At 40.4% G+C, this 20972-nt stretch overlaps 1 protein-coding gene across 7 annotated transcripts in view; it reads right to left on the bottom strand.

The window, feature by feature from the left end:
• Positions 1-11641: 11641 nt before the first annotated feature.
• The window catches only part of DEUP1 (deuterosome assembly protein 1), an 83548-nt gene continuing 74217 nt past the window's right edge, over positions 11642-20972 (bottom strand). For 6 of the 7 annotated variants that reach the window (XM_045483642.1, XM_045483645.1, XM_045483646.1 and 3 more), the window contains one exon: positions 11642-12637. In XM_045483642.1, the coding sequence (XP_045339598.1) occupies positions 12461-12637 (177 nt within the window). In that variant the 3' untranslated portion in view covers positions 11642-12460. The remainder of the gene's footprint in view (positions 12638-20972) is intronic. The other variant, XM_045483647.1, reaches the window with a different exon arrangement.

A 20972-nucleotide genomic window follows, 5' to 3' on the forward strand; every position in this document is an offset into this window, starting at 1 on the left:
CTAGAGATTTGTGAATTTTATTGATTTTTTTTAAAAAAAAGTATCAGCTCTTTGTTTCACTGATTATTGTTTATTTTGCTTCCAATTTTATTGATTTATGCTGTTACATTTTTACTTCCTTCCTTCTGCCTATTTTGTGTTTATTTTGTTCTTTTTGTTCTAGACGCTTGAGAGAGGAGCTTAGATGACTGATTTGAGACTTTTTCTCTTTTTTAATGTGTTCATTTAGTCTATACTGTTCCCTCTTGTCATTGCTTTAGCTGTTTCCCACAAATTTTATGTTACACTTTGTTTCTAGTCAGTTCAGTATATTTTTAAATTTCCCTGGAGACTTCCCCTTTGACCCACTGATTATTTAGAATGTTGTTTAGTTTTCAACTGTTTGGAGATTTTCCTGTTATTGATTTTTAGTTCTTTCTTTTCCTATTTTTGATTTTCTACTTTCTTTCTGTTATTAACATCTAGTTTGGTTCCATGGTGGTGGTAGAATTTACTGTCTATTATTTTGTTTCTTTTAAATATGTTGAAGTTTATTTGATGACTCACAGTGTGGTATATACCTTGGTATATGTTCTGAGGGCAGTTTAAAAGAATGTGTATTCCACTGGTGCTGTGTGGAGAAATCTATATGTGTTAACTAAATTTTGCTGATTGGTGATATTATTGATTTTTTTCTGTATTCCTGTTGATTTTCTGCCTAGTAGTTCAATCAGTTGAATTTTCCAACTATAATTGTGGATTTGTTTATTTCAACTTTTGTTCTGTCAGTTTTTGCTTTTATGTATTCTGCAGTTCTGTGGTTTGGTACACACACATTTAGGATCGCTGTCTCTTCTTGGTAGATTGACCTTTTAGAATTATATAATGTCCTCCTCTTTTCTGGTAATTTGCTTTGCTCTGAGGTCTATATTATGTGAGACTGATATAGCCACTCCTGCTTTCTTTTCACCAATGTTTGTATGATATATCTTTTCTGTCCTTTTACTTTCAACCTGCCTATGTCATTTATTTGAAATGCGTTTCTTATAAACAGCATATAGTTGGGTCATGCTTTTAATCTACTCTGCCATTTCCTGTTTTTTAATTGGTGCATTTAGAGCATTTATATTTAATGTAGTTATTGATGTGTCAGGGCCTAAGTCAAATATTTTATTTTTAATTTTGTTCTCTGTTTTTAATTTTTCTGTTTACTTTTTCCTGCCTTCCTCTGGGTTACTTGAATATTTCTAAGGAATTCTATTTTGATTTATCAAAGTGTTTTTGACTGTATCTTCTTGTATAGCTTTTTGTATTGGTTGTTCTAGGTTATATGATATATAAATAACTTATCACAATCTTCTAGTGTTATCATTTTACCAGGTCCAGTGATATGTAGTAATCTTATCTCCTTTATTTCCCTTTACCCTGCCCTATGTACGGAATAATTATCATAAATATATCTTCTACATACATTTAGAATTACATCATAAAGTGCAATAAATTTTCTTTAACCATCAAACATAATTTAGAAAACTTAAGAGGAGGACACTCTACTGTATTTAACCATATTTTATTCTCTCTCACGTTTTTTTTTTTCTTTCCTCTTATTCCAAGATTCATCCCCCATCCATCCATCTATCCATCATCCATCTATCCCTCCATCCATCCATCCAGTTAGTTGGTTAGTTAGTTAATAGAAATTCCTTAATTCTTCTAGGGTAGATCTAATGGTGACAAATTCTCTTAGTTTTCCTTCATTTGAGAATGTCTTGATTTTCTCTTCATTCCTGAAGGATATTTTCACTGGGTATAATATTCTGGGTTTATGGTTCTTTTGTTTCAGCATTTGAAAATAATATGTCATTTACTTCTGGTCTTCACATTTCTAATTAAATATCTGGTTTAATCAAAATTGTTTTCTCTTTATAGATAAGATGTTGTTTCTTTCTGCTTCCAATTTTCTTTGTTTTTAGTTTTTGGAAATTTCACTATATTGTGTTATAATGTGGATTTCCTTGGGTTTATACTGTTTGGAGTTTGCTCAGCTTTGGAGGGAATTTTGGGGCATTATTTCTAGGACTACTTTTTCAGCCCTGCCCTTTCTTCTCCTTTTGAGACTGCAGTAGTACATCTGGGTGGCCCAGTGGTTTAAGCATCTGACTCTTGATTTTGGCTCAGGATATTATCTCACAGTTGTGAGATTGAGCCTGATGTTCGGTTTTGTGCTGAGCATGGAGCCTGCTTGAGATTCTCTCTCTCCCTTTCTCTGTGCCCCTCCCCCTGTGTCTCTCTCAAAATAAATAAATACACATTTAAAAAAAGACGTCAGTGACACAAATGTGAGATCTTTTGTTACAGTTTTACACATTTCTGAGATTTTTTCTGGTGATTTTTTTTTTCCATTCTATTTTCTTTCCGTTGTTCAGATTGGGTGATTTCTATTGTTCATTGATTGTTTCCTCTGTCTCTTCCATTCTACTTTAGACCCCACCCACCGAGTTTTTGTGTGATATTGTATTTTTCAGTTCTAAGATTCCATTTGGTTTAACTTTAGATCTTCTGTTTCTTTGCTGAGACTTCCTATATTTTTATTTTTCCAAGCATGTTTCTAATTTCTTGTTGAGTCATTTTATGATGGTTACTTTAAATCTTTTCCAGGTAACTCTAACATCTGTGTCATCTTGGTGTCCTCTATTGATTGTCTTTTCTCATTCAGGTTGCGATCTTCCTGCTTCTTGATATGACAAGTGAGTTTTGATTTAAACTTGTATATTGGGGCACTATATTATAAGACTCTGGATTTTATTTAAATTTTGTATCTTGGTAGGCCTGTTTTAATGACTTTTGAGCAGGGAAATGGGGTACAGTATCATTATTGTCAGATGGTAGTAAAAATCCAGGTGTTGACTTGACCTCTGTTAATAACTGGGGAGAGGGCTTCCTCTTTACTGCTGAGTGGGTGAGGGTTTTGGCTCCCCAGTAGTCTTTTCTCACCTCCAGTAGCCTTTTGCTGATACTACCCTGGCTGGGAAGGGCAAGGGAGCCTCATTACTGCGTTTACATGGACTCCAGTGACACTGTAGGGGAAGAGTGGCCTCATAACCACTGAGCCACGGTGAGTAAACTGACTCTCCATATTCTTCATTGATATCACTTACCAGAGAGGGGTAGTACGGTTGCCTTGTTACTGCCTCTTGGGGGGCTCTCCACATAGTCTCCACCTCCCTACTTAGCGTTCTCGGACACTCTGGAAAGGGGTTTGGGACAAGGCTGGAAATCTAGGCTGTTTACATTTGCTTGTGTGGGTGAGGGTGGGCCACAGTTTTTTTCTGGGGTGTTTGGCTAAATGAGAGTTATTATTGTGTAGAAGTTTTCTGCTTTGCTATGTTGCCCCTTTTCTTTTATTTAGAGAGAGCAGGCTTTGCTGGGGTTCTTTTTGTCTGCATCCATTGCCATTTCAAGATTGTCAGCTTTCTCAGCTCCAAGTTTGGGATATATGAGTGTATTAGTTTGCTAGGATATATATAACAACGTACTACAAACTGGGTGGCTTAAACAACATACCCCAAATTTGGGGTGCCTTATCCATCAAGGATAGTATCTTCAATGAAATAAATGCACGTTCTCCAAAATGAAGCAATTGTGTCTGGCCATTAAATCCTATATTTTCTTCAGTACTCATATTTTTCATATTCAAAATAGTGACATAACTATGTGTATGTTTTCCAAGCTCTGAGATATTCTTGATTCATGTTTGTTTTTTTAAACAACTGTGTTAAGATATGGTTGACATACAGAGCGCTGTACATATTTAATGTATATAATTTGACAAATTTGGAGAAAGTATGCGTCCAGGAAACCATCACCACAATCTGTCATGAACATATTCTTTGTCTTCAAAGGATTCCTCCCACGTTATTTTTGTTGGTGATTATTTTCAGAGCTTCATGTGTATGTATATGTGTATACACTGTATACATACACATATACATCCACCCACGTACATGTAGATACTCCCAAAATTCTTGGGTTCAACTCTTATTCATATAAAAACCTTTGGTTATAGATTAAACTTTGTATGTAGCAAACTTTGTATTTGAAGCCAAAGAGCTGTTTTAGTTCGGTTACTCATAACTTTATCCATCAACATCATTTGAGAATGACTCATCAAATAATTGATCTCTGTTAAGAGATATGTCTAGAATTGTAAATAGTTTGAGCTCAAACAGTACTGACTTTTGGAAGATTTTCCTCAAGCTGATGAAAATGAGGAATTTCAAAGCTGTAATGTTCTTGTTTTCAGAAATAAACAAACCCAAAACAAATCATACCCAAATGGGGAGAATGTTAGTATGGGCTCTTTTGGCTTTATCTTGTAGAATAATCTTTAAGCAGTTCACCATAAAAGACATATTGACAAGATAAATGAAAAGCTTAACTCTTTATTTTGTGTGAAACACATAGAGCCAAATACATTTTGTCTCTGATGGGTTCTTCCACATCATTTCTGTGTGAGGGACCGGGGTTTAGGAAGTCACACAGAAGGTTCTTGTGACCTTGCAGAGGTCTTGATTATCAGTTGTCAGCTGTCAGTGTCAAAACAAGTGTGGTTTCTTCTAATCACTTAGGTCCTTGGGCATTTTGTTTTTCCCTCCTTGGCAGGCAAGGGAGGAAAATGTTCTGTTTAAATTGTTCAGTGCTGCTTCTATCACTGGGTGCCTTCCCACCGGGAAACCCCTGTGAGCATCATGCTGGGACTCGTAAGGCAGTAATTCTCAGTGGGGCTTTAAAGGGAGGAGAACCATGGTCTGTGGGCAGCATCCATGTTGCCAGCAACTCGGACTCCAGGGAGGCACAGGTTTTTGAGAAAAGAAAGAGAGGGATTAGGGCATTCCCAAAAGAGGGCTGTTTTTAGTGGCATCCGTTGAGGTGGGGCTCACTTTAAGAAGGTCATGTCTGATTAGAGGCAGTGTGGCCTGGCAGAAGCAGTGTGGGCTTTGGAACCCCACAGACTGGCCATTTTCCAGATATCCGACCTTGAGATAAATCATTTGATCTTTTAAGTCTCCAAATAAAATGGGCCTGATTCTTACTTTGAGGGGTTCTTATAAAAGTGAAATTGAATTTAAAAGTCACAAATCACCCACACTGACTCAAGAAGAAATAGAAAATCTGAATAGACCTATAGCAAGGAAAGACACTGAATTGATAATTAAAATTTTCCCACAGAGAAAAGCTCAGGTTGGGATAGCTTCACTGCCGAATTCCACCAGACATTTGAAGAAATAATGCTAATCCTTTATGAACTCTTCCAGAAAATAGAGTAGGGGAAAGTTCCCCTTTCAATCAAGGAGGCAAGAATTTCTGTGATACCAAGGCCAGACATAGATGTGACAAGAAAACTACAGAGCATTCTCCTTCATGCATATAGACACAAAAATCCTCAATAAAATATTAGGGAATTGAATCCAGCAACATATAGAAAGGATTATAAGTAGGATTTTTCTCAAGAATGCAATATCAGTTTATCCCAGAATATAAATTAATGTAATATACTATAGTAATAAAGGACAGAAACTACATGATCATTTCAATAGGTGCAGAAAAAGCATTTGACAAAATCTAACACCCAGTCATAAAAGCTCTCAACTAACTAGGAAAAGGTGGTAACATCCTTAGTCTGATAACAAAGCATCTACAAAAACCCTATAGCTGACATCATACTTAATGGTGAAAGACTGAAAGCTTTCCCTTAAGATCAGGAACAAGGCAAAAATGATTGCTTTCGCTATTTCAATTTAACATTGTATTAGAGTTTCTAGCTAGCTCAATCAGGTAAGAAGAAGAAATAAACTGCACCCAGAGTGGAAAGGAAGAAATAAAAACTATCTTTATCTAAAGATAATATGATCTTGTATGTAGACATCTTTAAGAAATTTAAAAAATTCTTATATGGAGAATAAATGAGCTCAGCAAGTTCACAGAATAAAAGTTGATCTTATTTCTGTAATTAGTTATGAATACTATATACTGAAATTAAGAAAACAACCTCATTCATAATAGTATCAAATAAAATAAAATAGGAATAAATTTAGCAAAAATCTATAAGACTTCTACATTGAAAAATCTACCACATTTCTAAGAGAAATTTTAAAATATCCAAATAAATGGGGAGATAGTTCATTTTTACTGATTGACTGGAAGACTCAGTATTATGAAGATGGTAATTCTCACCAAATTGAGATTCAGTATCCATCAGTTTGGAGAGAGTTGCCATCTTAATCCATATCAAAATCCCAGCAGCCCTCTTTTGGCAATTGAGAAGCTGACAAGCTAATCCTTAAACTTACGCGAAAGTACAAAGGGCCCAAAATAGCCAAAGCAATCTTGTAAGTTGGAGGATTTACACTTTTCAATGTCAAAACTTACTACAAAGCCACAATAATTAAGACTATATAGTACCGGCCTAAGGACAGACACACACAGATCAATGGACCAGGATTAAGAGTCCATAAATAAACCTTTATCTTTATCCATCATCTTTATCGTCAGTTGAGTTTTCAACAAAAGTACCAAGACAATTTGATGGGGGGAAGAATAATTTTTTTCAACAAATGATGCTGGGACAATGGCATATCCACATGTGAAAAGAGGAATCTAGACCCTTGCATCAGACAAAAACATTAACTCAGGGGTGCCTGGCTGGCTCAGTAGGAGGGGTGTATGAGTCTTGTCTCGGGGTCGTGGGTTTGAGCCCCATGATGAGGGTAGAGATTAAAACTTAAAAAAAAACTCAAAGTGGATCATAAACCTGATGTAAAACTTAAAATTAAAAAACTTTCAGAAGAAAATGTAGGAGAAAATATTTGTTATCTTGGGTTGGGCAAATGTTTCTCAGGAAGACGAGAACACAATCCATAAAAGAAAAAATCGATGAGTTGTACTACCTCAAAATAAAAAAACTTACGTGCTTTAAAAGATACCATGAAGAAAATGAAAAGATAAGCCACAGACTGGGGGAAATATATCCAAATCATGTATCTGATAAAGGACTTTTGGCTAAAACATATTTTATGTATATATAAAATTTCATATAATTATAAAATGGACAAAAGGTTTGAATAGACATTTCATCAAAAGATATGGTCAACAGGGGCGCCTGGGTGGCGCAGTCGGTTAAGCGTCCGACTTCAGCCAGGTCACGATCTCGTGGTCCGTGAGTTCGAGCCCCGCGTCGGGCTCTGGGCTGATGGCTCAGATCCTGGAGTCTGTTTCCGATTCTGTGTCTCCCTCTCTCTCTGCCCCTCCCCCGTTCATGCTCTGTCTCTCTCTGTCCCCAAAAAAATAAATAAACGTTGAAAAAAAAAATTAAAAAAAAAAAGATATGGTCAACAAGCACACAAAGAGATGGCTCGACATGATTGTCATTAGGGAAATAAAACTAGCATGAAATAGCACTTCACACACTGGAAGAACTGTAATGAAAGAGAAAGATAAGAACATGTATGGGAGGGGATATGGAGAACTAGAATCCTTACACATTGCCAGTGGAAATGGAAAATGGTACAGCTACAGAAGAAAACATTTTCACGGTTTCTTTTGAAAGTTAAAAATGAATATACCATATGACTCAGAAATTCTACTCCTGGGAATCTACTCAACAGAAATGAAAACATGTCCACACACAGACTTGTATGTGAATGTTCATAACAGCTTTATTTAGAATAAGCCCCAAACTGGAAACAACAAATGTCCATCAACGGGTGAAATGGATAAACAAAATATGGTTTATCCATACAACCAAATACTAGGCAGCAATAAAAAAAGAACAAAATACTGGTGGCTGCTAAAACATGAACCACAAAAACATACTAACTGAAAGAAGCCAGGTGCAAAAATCCCTACGTATTATATGAATCCATTTATACGCAACGTTCAGGTAAATGTCAGAGTGACTGCAAATGGGCGTGGGGATCTTTTTGGGGTGATGGAAATTTTCTGAAATTGAGTCGTGGTAGTGATTGCACAACTTTGTAAACCCAGTAAAATATCACTGAATTATACTCTTGGAAATGAGTGAATTTTACGGTATGTAAATTATTGCTTAATAAAACTGCTAACGATTAAATAAGTTTAATTTACATTGCAGCGCCCAGCACATGGTCCTCGATAAATGCTCAGATTGTTCTTTTGGAGGCTGTATTCTGTCTTCCGAGCTCAGACCTGATGCCTCAGAGGGCGAGGATGGCAACAAGTGCTAACGGCTAGTGTTTCTGGAGTCCTTGCTATGTTCCAGACTCTAACGGTTTTCTATATATGATCTCCTTCAGCTCTCACAACAATCCTTGGACACAGTAGTATTACGACAGTTCACAGGGAAACGGAAGCTTTGCTGAGGTCACGGGGCCAAGGCGTGAAGAGTCATCTGTCTCCAATAGATCTAAGCTGTCCTGGTGTATTGAGAACCTTTAAGACTTAAGAATTTCTAGTCCGGTTATGGGGCCAGCTTGGTGGCTCTGAGCACCTCCTTCATTCTAAGCCTTCCCTGTTTGAAACCTTGCTATTCTAGATTACCTGGCAGTTCTGCGATGTGAGGAGATTGTCGGCCACCATAACACTAATTGCCTGCCTGCCTCTGACTCATGTTTATGTTTGTTATAAGATTGTTGACCCCTACTGGGGTGCGTGGGGTGCTCAGTCTGTTAAGCGGCTGACTTCGGCTCAGGTCATGATCTCACAGTCCGTGAGTTCAAGCCCCACATGGGGCTCTGTGCTGACAGCTCAGAGCCTGGAGCCTGCTTCGGATTCTGTGTCTCTTTTCCTCTCTCTCTCTCTCTCTCTTTCTCCCCCTCCCCCACTCACGCTGTCTCTCAAAAATGAATAAACATTAAAAAAATTTTAAGACTGTGACCCCTCCTGACCCACGTTGGAGGATGGTGGCGAAGGGCAGTTTCTGAACACTGCCTGGTTGACTTCTCGAACTCGTGCTGATATTTTGGCTCACCTCTGCCCTCAGAGTTCCCTGGAGGTCATGAAAACGTTTCCCCAGGCTTTTCCCTCAGTAGGCCCATGGCCCATTCATTGTCATCCCTGGGCCACAGTATATAGCCTCACTTTAGGAGGGAAGAACCTCCTATCAGTTGGGAATATTTTATCCTTTAGAATTTAGCACCTGGTGATGCTCTAGGCTACAGGGTTGGAAGGGTTGGGCAGAGTTTCAGTTCAGTTGCTAATTGTGCTTTAAATCCTTGGGCCTTCTCACACTTTCTACCATATTGCTCACGTCCTAGGATTCTTAGGGTTTCATTGGCTCTGACTATTAAGCACCATGGCTAATGTTCTATATTGGATTCCTATTAGATATTAGTTGAAACACAAAAGGTGTAGATACTCAGATGGTCCTATGTGAGGTCAAGTAGGAGTGAAAATCCCCCTCACATCCACCAGCGTTCAAACTCACAGTCTACGTACTCTTCCGCAGCCGACAATTCGATACCCCTAGTGTTTTGTCATCGTTCCATAAACTGCCTCAAATTTGCTCTACTCATTGCCTTTGCTACATGTATCCACCATGTCTGGATTCAACCGCCTATCAGTCACTGCTTACCCAATCTCTCCCATGATCAGGACCTGTGCTAGGAGCACAAGGGAGGCTAGGAAGCCTAATACTAATTCTCTCTTTTGGGATCTTTTAGAATCTTCTAGGGCCAATTGGAGACGGGAGGCACGTACACAAAGAAGAAATTGATATGCACTGAGATAATGGGATGGGGAAGAGATAACCGCATATCACTGTTGAAACTACAGTTGCTTCTAGATTGCTTGGGTCAGATTGACCATAGTTGAGGCATAGCAGGGACCTAGCTAGAGAAACTCACCTCCAGGGAAGGCCTCTCTAATTAGGTGGTCTGGGACGCTTGGCTCTGGTTGCTCTCCCAGAGTGGGAGGAGAGAGTCAAGGCCTAGGTGGGGCTGCACCTCAGGATGCTGGTATTGGGGTGACCGCAAGCTCCACTCCAACAGAGGTGCTCCCCGACAGATAATCAAGAGTTGTCTATCTTCTTAGCTGAAAATTTGGGGTTATCTCCGACTTTCCAGCAGCCCGCCCCTCCCCACCCCAGATTTGCTTCATTCGCAGACCATTTAATATGCTCCTGAATAACAGAAATAGGAGTATATATTTAAGCTGTTATGAAGCAAAAGTTAACTCAAGTCACACTTCCTCTTTGAGCCAGCTTCCTGTGTTGGATGGTACCATCGGTCTTTCACCTGTTTCTTTCCTTCTCCTTCCATCCTATTTTAGCTGAATCATGGGCCAAAATGGCTCCTGTCGTAGGGAGGAGGCTATAATCCATAACATGGTTTCTGTGGGAAAATGTATTGTGTGCTAATACAGAGCATACCTGCCTCTCCTCCAATCCCTCCCATCCTGCCTGGGACAACTGCTCCATGAAATCCCTTTGGTCCCTGGAGGGTGGGAGAGACTGAGGAGGGAGGGTGAGCAGCAGGGAGCCGCACTCCTTCCCTCCTCTCAGCATGCAAACTGAGCGGCTTGCTTGCTTTTTATCTTGATTATATATATGTTGGGCTTTAGTGTTTGATTCCTTTTGAACAATGAATCCTGCTGTTAAGCAAAAAAATACTGAAAACTACTGATTTAAGAAAGCTGGTATTAAGTGCAATGCTGAACTAGTGATTTAAAGGAAGTTTGCTTAGGGACTTGAAATTATAATCCAGAAGAACAAATTCACTGTTAGTCCTGGACGTACTCCAAGTTCATGCTCTCTTGACTCTGCTAAGTTCTAAGAACACTGTAGCCTAGATCTTTATTTTCAGCCTGCAATTTGTAATCATGTCTCAACCCTGAAGGGAATGAAGTGGCATTCAGATTTGAGGGATTATAAAGATATGTGTGTTTAAGCTTTTGCGCCGTTTGCATTTGCATTACAGATACAAAGGTTTTGGAATTGTTTATGGAAGGCCCTTTTCGTGAACATACTTTTTCTTCCCATCTTCTAAAGAGAATACTGAAAAATATTCTATTTTCTTTGTGTCCAGGCTAGAAATTACTAAATAACGTTAAATCATCATAACTTTTATTTTCCTCATGTGGGTCTTTTTGGGTACACTAAAAGCTTTGCACCTCTCTGATGGTTTCTCATGAAACATGGCGTCTGTGGATACAGCATTGTTCGCTGTTTGCTTACGAAAGGTGACACTGGGAAATAGGAAGAGTTGGAGCCAGTCATTGGAAGCTGGGTATTTCTGAGTTTCTTGATTACCCTGATTCTAGTAAGTTTCTTAATAGCTCAAGTCCCAGGAACAAGGATACTAGCTTTGCTGATTTCACAGGCATGTTTTGAGTTGAAATGAACATTGCTCCGTGAAGGCTTTTGGCAAATATCAAGAGCTCTCCAAAACTACACGGTCCCGTCCCCTCAAGTGAATGGGGCTCTGCATTTTTTCACATGACACCTGTCATGACACCTGTCATCTAAAGACAACTTGACTTCCTCTTCGGGTACGCTGAGATTCAGTCTCTTAGAAGAGAAAACGGAAACTATACAAGTTGTAGGACTTACCTTGCTTAACTTTATTGGGATTTCTCATAATCTTTATGTAAATGTCATTTTTCGAGAAAGAAGAATGGATTATCATGCGTATGTATTTGTAACTTGAATTTTATTGCCCACTACCATGTTATTACTGTTGCATAGAGATTAGGCATTTAAGTTTTCATTCACAGAATTTCATATCGCTTTATTATATTAAAAACAGAGGTATTACAAGGAAGATTGTAACAGCAGCAATGTTTTAGATCTTCTTTGTCTTGTTCATTTCCGTGAAGTAAGTAGTACTAACAGGAAAGCATTAATCTCTGGCTGGTACATACATTTCAAATGTGTAAACAGCACGTTCCATGTCTTAATTGTGTTAAAACAGAGAGACATTACAAGGATGATTGTAGAACCGGTAAAACTATTTCTACAAGAAATTTCAAACAGAAATTTAGGATGTTTACAGAGCTCAAAATAAGGTTTTTTCATTTGGAAAAATTCTTGAGTTTTCAAACCTAGTACAACTGAGCTGCCCTGGATATTTGAAATGCAGCATTTTCCCTTTCCCTCGTTTTGTGTTGTTACAGAGGAAATGGGTTTTCAGTATACATGATTCAAGTGGGGGAAAAAACTCCATATTTAATTCCAAAATATTCCTTAGACTGGAAAAAAAAATCTCTTCTGGAGTAGTCATGTTTTTTTAATAGTAACTCTATAGCCAAAGAATTTATTATGTTAATGCAGAAATACAAATAGCTTTCTTGAACAAAATACCTACTATTTTCTAGCTGCCTAACAGAAATGATTTACTCAAGAAAACAGAACAAAATTTCTCAGTTTCATTATCCAGCTTTGTAAATATTTTGCCAGAGCTTTTTTTTTTTTTTCTTGGGGTGGGGGAAGCAAATAAAAGAGTTTAAAAGCTCAAATGTGTCTATTTTGTTTTAGCTTGGTGTATTTATTAAGAGTGAATTCTGTATGTTTTTGCAGTTCATCAATATGTGCATTTAGAAGTTTTTCAAATTCTTTTGCTCGCTTCTCTTCCTCCAGAAGGAAATGCTGTGCAGCCAAAGAGGCTGGGAAGACTATATCTGGGGGAGACTAAAGAGAGAAAGAAACGTTAGGTGAGGAACACAAAGCCTTTTAAACCTTCCTGTTTCCAGGCATGCCTCATCCCTGGCACGCTGTCAGACGGTACAGCTCTTAATGAAACAATCCAGGCTGAACCGTCCCTACTGGTATAACGCAGTGACTGCTCGTGCAATCCTCCACAAATGACAACATCACAGCACCCTTATACTAAAAAGCTCCAGAAATGAATATTACCGTGTCCAGCTGCAAATGCAGGGCCCACAAAATTCCCATGGAACTTGCCTCAAACACACTCCACTAATTTGTAAAGCCAAGGGTTTTCATCTGAAAATAAGCAACTCCAAAAAGCTAATGTTAAGATTACAGTAGGACGGGGGCAAAGAAAGCTTATATAGGGGGAAAAATTAAGGACTGGCTGAAAATGGGAGCTAATCGCTGTTTGGAGTTGGCCGGGTGAGGAAGGCTGGCAGCACGATGCATCCTGGGTAAGAGTGGCTTCCTCCTGGGGAACGCCATGACGTGGGAAAGTATTTCGTTTGTCCACTGAGAAAGCATCATGGTAAGCGCCCAGTTCCACACTTCACGGCAATATGGAAGTGCTCATTTAACTGCCTGTGACCTAAGTTCTGACTAATGCACGTGTGTGCACATGCACACACACACACACACACACACACGTGTGCGCGTGCTTCATTCAAACTACTGTTTTAGGTTAATTTAAAAAATAAGTTGAGGATATCTGTACTTTAATTTTCTAGTTCTGGGGTCCCTGAACTCTTCTTCAACTTTTGTTTTATTGGAAGAACGGAGCTTTATATGGTGTTTCAAGAGTCGACGATCTGTATGCTGGTGAACTTTGCTATAGCGGAATTGAGTTCGTAAGTCTGGCCTCTGACAAAGCGTATGGATCATGGCGGATGATAATGGAGTGCCGTAGAAACTCATCCAAGTAGTAGCGCCAGCTGTGGCTATGGTGCCGAATAGAGTATCTTTACTATAGACTTAGGTACACGATATGCTGCTGTTGACTTGGCAAATGCACTCTTTTTAATACCCAATGAGGAGGAGGATCAGAAGTAAGTAGCTGGTGTCCACGTGGGACAGACAACAGTACACATTCATGTTCTTGCCCCAGTGTTATGTGTTATGTAAGGATGCTGTCACAATAAATTCTGAAGAAGCCTGGGCCGTCTGGACATTCCAAGGGCTATAAATTATAGGGCATAATGTAGTAACATTAACATCACGCTAAGATCTGATGAGCAGGAAGTGGCAAGTATGTCGAAGGTTTGGAAGGACACACTCCATCCAGAGAGTGAAAGATAAACCCCATAAATGGTTCATAGGCTTGACACTTAAAAAAAATTTTTTTTAATATCCATTTATTGTTTTGAGAGCGAGAGAGAGCGGGAGAGGGGCAGACACAGAATCTAAAGCAGGCTCCAGGTTCTGAGCTGTCAGCACAGAGCCCAACATGGAGCTCGAACCCACAAACTGTGAGGTCATGACCCGAGCCAAAATTGGATGCTTAACCGACTGAGCCACCCAGGAGCCCTGGGCTCGACACGTTTTTAGGTGTCCAGTTATATGGAGCATGGTAGGATATCTCTTAAGCACAAATTAATGCACCTTGCATTTCTTATCACTAAAGAAACACAAAGCTTGATAGGTCTCTTCAGGTTTTGGAAGCAGCATCTTCCACTCTTGGGTGGAATAATCTGACTCATTTACTGGGTGACACAGAAGGCTGTTTCTGTTTCATTTTGTGTTTGCGGTAGAGCCCAGAGCAAGAAAGGACACTGCAGTAGGTTGGGAATGGGGTACGAGCAGTCCTACCACCTGGGCAAAATGACTTGGAAGATCCCATACTAGAAGAATCTCTGATACAGAAAAAAAATTGCTTTGTGCAGCCTCTGCAAAGTTTCACGAGTCAAGTTGCATTGAAGACCCTTAAGATTTTGAAGCCAAGGCCATGCCATCTGGGGGCAGAAAACCGTCTACTGTTGACAAAACAGTTCCTCTAATGCTACTGAGTTGAGACAGAGCATCTAAGAAGCGGGTATGATGACTTGATCTAGCCTCTGTCCTTGGCCACTCTGGTGGAAATTATGGACGGGCCCAACAGCATGGTCTCCCTTTCACCAAGGTTAATTTAGTGAACTGTTGCTTGTTGAATGATCTGCTTGCAATAGAGACTAAAGCTGAGTTCCTGACATGGCACCATCCCTCAAAAGACCAACCAGCCTCTTGGTGGCAATTTGTATACACCAGGTCAGTAGCATTACTGACCTTGGCACCTTGGAAAGGGCAATGTTTCATCCTTACTAGCAGCACTGACATATATTGTATGGGTTTGCCTTTCCTGCCTGAAGGGCCTTGGCCTTGACCACTACCTGAAAGCTCACAGAGAGACTGATTTACTGACGTGGGATCCTGATTAGTAGTAAAGGAACCTACCTTACAGCAGAGGAGTACGGCAGTGGGGGCATGACCATGGTATTCATTGGTCTTACCACATATAGCACCATCTAGAGGATGCTAGCCTGATAGGCTTCTTGAAGGCAGAACTGAGGCATCAGCTTGCAAATTTTAACTTGTGAGGATGGGGTACTATTCTTCAGGATATGGTATAGACTTTAAACCGATGGCCCTTATATGCTACTGTATTTCCAACAGGTAGAATACAAGAAATCTGGGAATGAAACGGAGGATGTAGGAATGGCTCCACTCTATCATTTCTGTTGACCCACTTGGAGAATTAGTACCTTCTGTCTTTGTATCTTTAGGCTCTGTTGATCTACAGGTCCCGGGTCTCAGAGGGAGAAATGCCTCTACCAAGAGACCTGTAAGAGTCTCACTACACTTAAAGCACTAGCTGGCACCTAGCCACTTTGGGCTCCTCATGCTGGCAGTTCAAAGGCACAGAAAAGAGGTGCTATACTGGCAAGGGTACCTGGCCCTAATCATTACAAAGGCTACTACTGTATAATGGGGGCAGTGAAGAATATATTTTATGTTTAGGCGAGCCACTGAGGTTTCTTTGAATACTCTCATGCCCAGTTTTAACTGTAAATGACAAACCACATCCGGATAAGGCCATGGGAACCAGGGGCTCACCCCACAAGGCAAGCTACCTGGCCAGCTGAGAGGGAGGGGAATCTAGAATGGGTGAGGGGATGGTGTCTATCAAGTCCTTGAGACCGGTTGTAGCATCAAGTTGTAGCAACCCTCCTCTTATAGGTTTTCCCAGAAATTATGGCCAGTCAGAATCTTGGAGAAGACAGGTCTGAGTGGAATGAACAACAGGAGTTGAACACGGATCTGAGTGGTTCAAGAGGTGGACTATAGTGGATGCTGTTGGTGCCCTACTGGAATTTCCTTCACCAGGCTGGTGCAGCTGTCCTCCAGCTGCTGTGGGTGTTGGTTCTCTGGAGACCTGCCCTCAGCTGAACCGGAGCCTTCTGCCTCATCTGGGAAGTTGTAATACCCCCCTCAGCCCATTCCCTTCTCCTCTAAGAGGCAATGACTGACTGACAGGGGGTACAAAATGCCAGACTTCTTGTCTCCAGGGGAACGAACTCTGTTGTGCAATTTGTGCCCCAAGCTCCTGGTGAGACCACGCCAATCTCCTCTCTAGCTGAGATCTTATCCTTGTTTAGCTTTTCTCCCTTCCCCTAGACTGCTTCCCTGACTCTCCTCCTGCCAAGAATAGTACCCTCAATAAATCACTTTCATAAGAATCTTCATCTCAGATTCTAGGAAACCTGATCTCAGATGACTTTCCAACTTCTGGCTTGAGTGATGATTGCATGACATCAACGCCATTTATTGATAAACGAAAAACAGTAGAAGGAGCCCATTAAGGGCAAGGTCTTATTTATTTTTGATTCTCCAGATTCTAGCAGTTTCTAGCACAGAGTATATTTCAAACAAAATTTTGAATTAATATATGAATGAAGAAAATGCATTTGATCTTAAATAATGCTGAGTTAGAGGTGACTTGGGGCTCAAACAGATTGTCATGTAGACAATGAGATATATCAATCCAGATCCCAAAAGGTTGGTTTGGATTAGAGATATTTCAAAGTTATAGATAATTAAAGCTGTGAGTCTGACTGAAATCATCCAAAACATGCAAATAAAAACAGCAGTTCAAAAATGGAATCTTGGGGGCGCCTGGGTGGCTCAGTCGGTTGAGCGTCCGACTTCGGCTCAGGTCATGATCTCACAGTTTGTGGGTTCGAGCCCCGCATCAGGCTCTGTGCTGACCGCTTGCTCAGAGCCTGGAGCCTGCTTCAGATTCTGTCTCCTTCTCTCTCTGCCCCTCCCCCACTCACGCTTTGTCTCACTGTTTCTCAAAAAAAAAAAAAAAAAAAAAAAAAAGAGGAATCTTGGAGAGTGCTTCATTTCAGGCACCCACTCCCATGGCTGTGTTCTTGACATTGTCATCAACGATAACTTCATTATTTACTAATCAAGATTTTCAGCAACCTACCCATTACCCTTCCAGCTTATTTTGTCTCATATTCCTACTTTCTTACAGCATCCATTCCCTTCTGACTCTGCTTATATTCCAGATCCATCGTTGTAACCATTCCTCTGTTCTAGGTACTTGGTAAAACCCAAGCCTAAAGTGCTGACGCATGCCTGCACCTGAGCAGCTGAATGCTGGGGTGGGTGGATGGAGGAGGAATTCTATTACTGCAGGGACTGCTTTTACTTACAGTTCAGGACCTTATGTGTCAAAAGGTTAGTTAACACCATCTGCCTATTCTACTAGTATATTCATTTTCTCACTCATTACCGGGTGGCCTCGCCTCTTTCTCGGGAGGGAGCCCCTTCCTCTCTACACCCATTTGCACCATAGCCATATTTCAGGCCATCCTCTGTTTCAGGGACTCTTACTCCGATCTGTACTGTGGATTCTATTCCTTCTTGTCTTCTCAGTGGCTGCTTCTGCAGATGAACCTCGTCACTCATGGGTCCCCCCGCCCCCCATCAAACTTTGTTCCTCTCCTTGAAGATCCCCACCAGACCACTAAGTATTGTGGTCTAAGGCCTGGTCTTGAGAGTTTCCCTATTTATACTCATCCAGTCCTATAGATTGAAATACCAGCCCTATGCTGATGATCCCCATATTGGACTTCTAGCGCTGATCTCTTCCTTAGATACCAGATTCACATATCCTAACGCGTATCTGGTCTCTCCAATTGCATGTCTGATAAACATTTTAAATTTAAATGCCCAACCTAGAAATCATGACTTTCTCCTCTAACCCTGCTCCTTCCCCTAGTCTTTCAGGTCCGAAAGCGGTGCTAGTTTCCACCCAATGCTCAGGCTTAAATCCTGGGAGTCATCTCTCAGTCCTCTCTTTCCCTCACTCCCCAGAGCCAACCTGCTGTCCGTCTGGTCTGTTCTCCACAACGTTTCCTGGATCCGCTGTGTTACTCTGTGTCCATGCTGCCAGGCCAGCATCATCATCTCTTGCCCGGACTACTGAAAAGAGCCCGGAGATGGTTCTCCCCGCTTCTCCTTTTGGCCCTCTAGAATTTATTACTTATTTGGCACTCAAAGGGTCTTTTCAAAGGTATTTTTGAAACGAAAGTCAAATTCCTTCCTATGGCCTACAGTCTCTCCACATATGGCCTTCCTCTGACTGCTTCTCTGGCCCCCTTTCATTCCATTCTCTCTCTCCCCTTCTAGGCTCCAGACCCCACCCACCCCCCTTTTGGTTCTCAAACTTTACTACTCTTGTTTCTACCTTGCAGATTTGCACTAGTGGTTCTCTCGGCCAGAAGCCCTCTTCCTCCAGGTCTTTAGATCTTTTTCTGTTAATTTAGGTCCCCCCTCAGCGTCCCCTCCTCATTCTCCTGGCCACTCAACTGACAGTAATTCCCCACACTGCCATCACTTCCTATCATATCACTGGCTTTTCTTTCCTCATAGAATTTACCACTCTTTGATATTTTCTTGTATATTCATTTGTTTCTAGTCATTAGTTGTTCCTTCCCTTTTTTGAGGTACAGGGCACATAAAATTAAGACCATTTAAAAATGAACAATTTGGTTCATTTGGTTCTGACTTAGTACATTCGCAATGTTGTGCAACCACCATCTCTCTCTAGTTACAAAATATTTTCATCATCCTGAAAGGAACCTGAACCCATCAAGCCACTGATCCTCATTCCCTGCTCCCTGCACTGCTCGTGGAACCATCAGTCTGCACCCCGTTTCTATGATTTACCTGTTCTGAGCGCTTCTCATAGGTGGAATAATACAATATATGACCTCTTGTGGCTAATTGCTTTCACTTAGCATGATATTTTGGAGGTTCACCTGCCACAATATAGCATATATCAATACTTCACTCCTTTTTATGGCTACATAGTATTCCATCGTGTGTGTCTATAACACTATTTGTTTATTCATTCATCCATCGATGGGGTTCCTCTCTTTTTTTTCACTAGACTGTAGACTTGTCTGTCTTATCAAAGATGTGTTTAAAACAGAACCTTCCATATCCTGGGTGCTTGTAATACAGGTTGATTTTACGAACGAACGATGACATCTAAGGACAGGCATAGGAGAGAGAAACTTGGAAGCAGACTGGGAAAAAGGAAACAGGCAGCAGGAAAAATCAGTGGAAATAGTGTCATTGGCTTCAGATAGAAGCCAGAGAATATGAGTTTCAAGAAAAAATGATGAAGGAAGATGAGTTCTTAAAAGCATATTTAATTAACAACTAGAAGGTCGCTGGTGCTCTCGGTAGGGACAGTACTGACATAGAAGTTAAAATGCAGAAGTTGACAGAAACCACTGGACTCAGAACAGTGGACTGGGCTATGTCTTTCAGACTCTGGGGCCCTGTCACAGATTAAATTCCCCACGCCCAGACCTAAAACAGTAGAGAATTTTCTTTCCTAGTGACTCTGGGGCTCATGAACGTCCTCAAAGGAGTAATGTGGAATTTTAGAGACAGAAGGAAGCCCAGTGTCTATTAAGTTAATACAACGGATACTCTTGTGTGCTTTTTACGTGCCTACGAGTACCACACACTATTTTAGGTGCTGGGGTTACAACAGTAAAACAAAGACAGAAAAAAAAATCTCTGCTTTCATGGAGCTTAAATTCTAGGGGAGGGAGGCAAACAAACAAGCAGACATAAAATGTCTTACGGTGAAGTGCTATGAAAATAAACAAACAAACACAGGACAAGGGATCGAAGAGGGAGGGATGTCTGGCTGCTCAGACATCCCGGATGAGGCGATATCTGAGCAGAGACTAACGATCCTAAAATGCTAAAATCATCTGATATTAGAACCATGGGGCATTTAGCAACTCATCATGTTTTGTTTTCCTTTTGCCTCACTGGAGTACATGCTTGCTTTGGAGTCCTTCAAGATCAAAAATTTGCGATACAGAATTGGCTAAGTCCCCTTAGTAGTTCCCACAGCTAAAATGAGGAAGTTGATTTCGTTTACTTTGTTGGCATAGAATTTTATTCTTTTCAGATAATTTTGGCATTTTATGTTGAGATGAACCCAAAAGAGCATTTCAAGGCTTTAGAGATCTCTGACACTTCAAAAGTTAATGGTTTGAAGTCATCTCCTTCCGAAATAGCTTGACTCTGACTTCCAGTCTCTCCCAAAAGAAGGTGATGGATTCCAGAAAAGCAGTAAAGTACTCATGGGACACCCCATCCAGTTTAGACATTTTCTGTTGTCATTGTTTATAATTTGTATCCATTAGCATATCAGGGAGAGGCAGTGAAAATTACACAAATGTACTTTGAATACAAGTGAAAGTAATTGCCACCAGTACGACTTACTTTCGGAGGCAAATAGCTACTTTAAAAAACCCTGTGAGTATTATGTTCAAGAAATTAAATCATAAAGTAGAAAATTTCAGCACAGAACTAGACACTAAGAGGATCAAATGAAAAGTCAAGAGCCAAAAAATGTAAATCCGAAATTAACCTGCACGAGGCCACTCTCTCAAGACAGGGAGAGCTGGCTCTTTCACCTTCTGCATAGAAACCAACACAGTTTGCCAAGGAAAATGAGGAAACAGAGGAATATGAAATGAAGAACGCTTTCCCTGTCTTATGAGGTCAGCGGCATCTGATATCAGCGCTTGACAAGGACAGTAAAGGAACACTACAGGCTAATTCTTCTAGTGAACACGAAGCAAAAATTCTAAGCCAACGTGAGCAAACCAAATCTGGCTATCGAGTGGAGTTTATTCCGAGAATTCAGAGGTGGGTTAACAACTGAAAATCGAGAAATACATCACATTAGGCAAGCAAAAGAGAAAACTCACATGGTCATTTCTTTCTTTTTTTTTTT

This window comes from Leopardus geoffroyi, chromosome D1 (genome assembly GCF_018350155.1).
Source record: "Leopardus geoffroyi isolate Oge1 chromosome D1, O.geoffroyi_Oge1_pat1.0, whole genome shotgun sequence".
Classification (NCBI taxonomy): Eukaryota; Metazoa; Chordata; class Mammalia; order Carnivora; family Felidae; genus Leopardus; species Leopardus geoffroyi.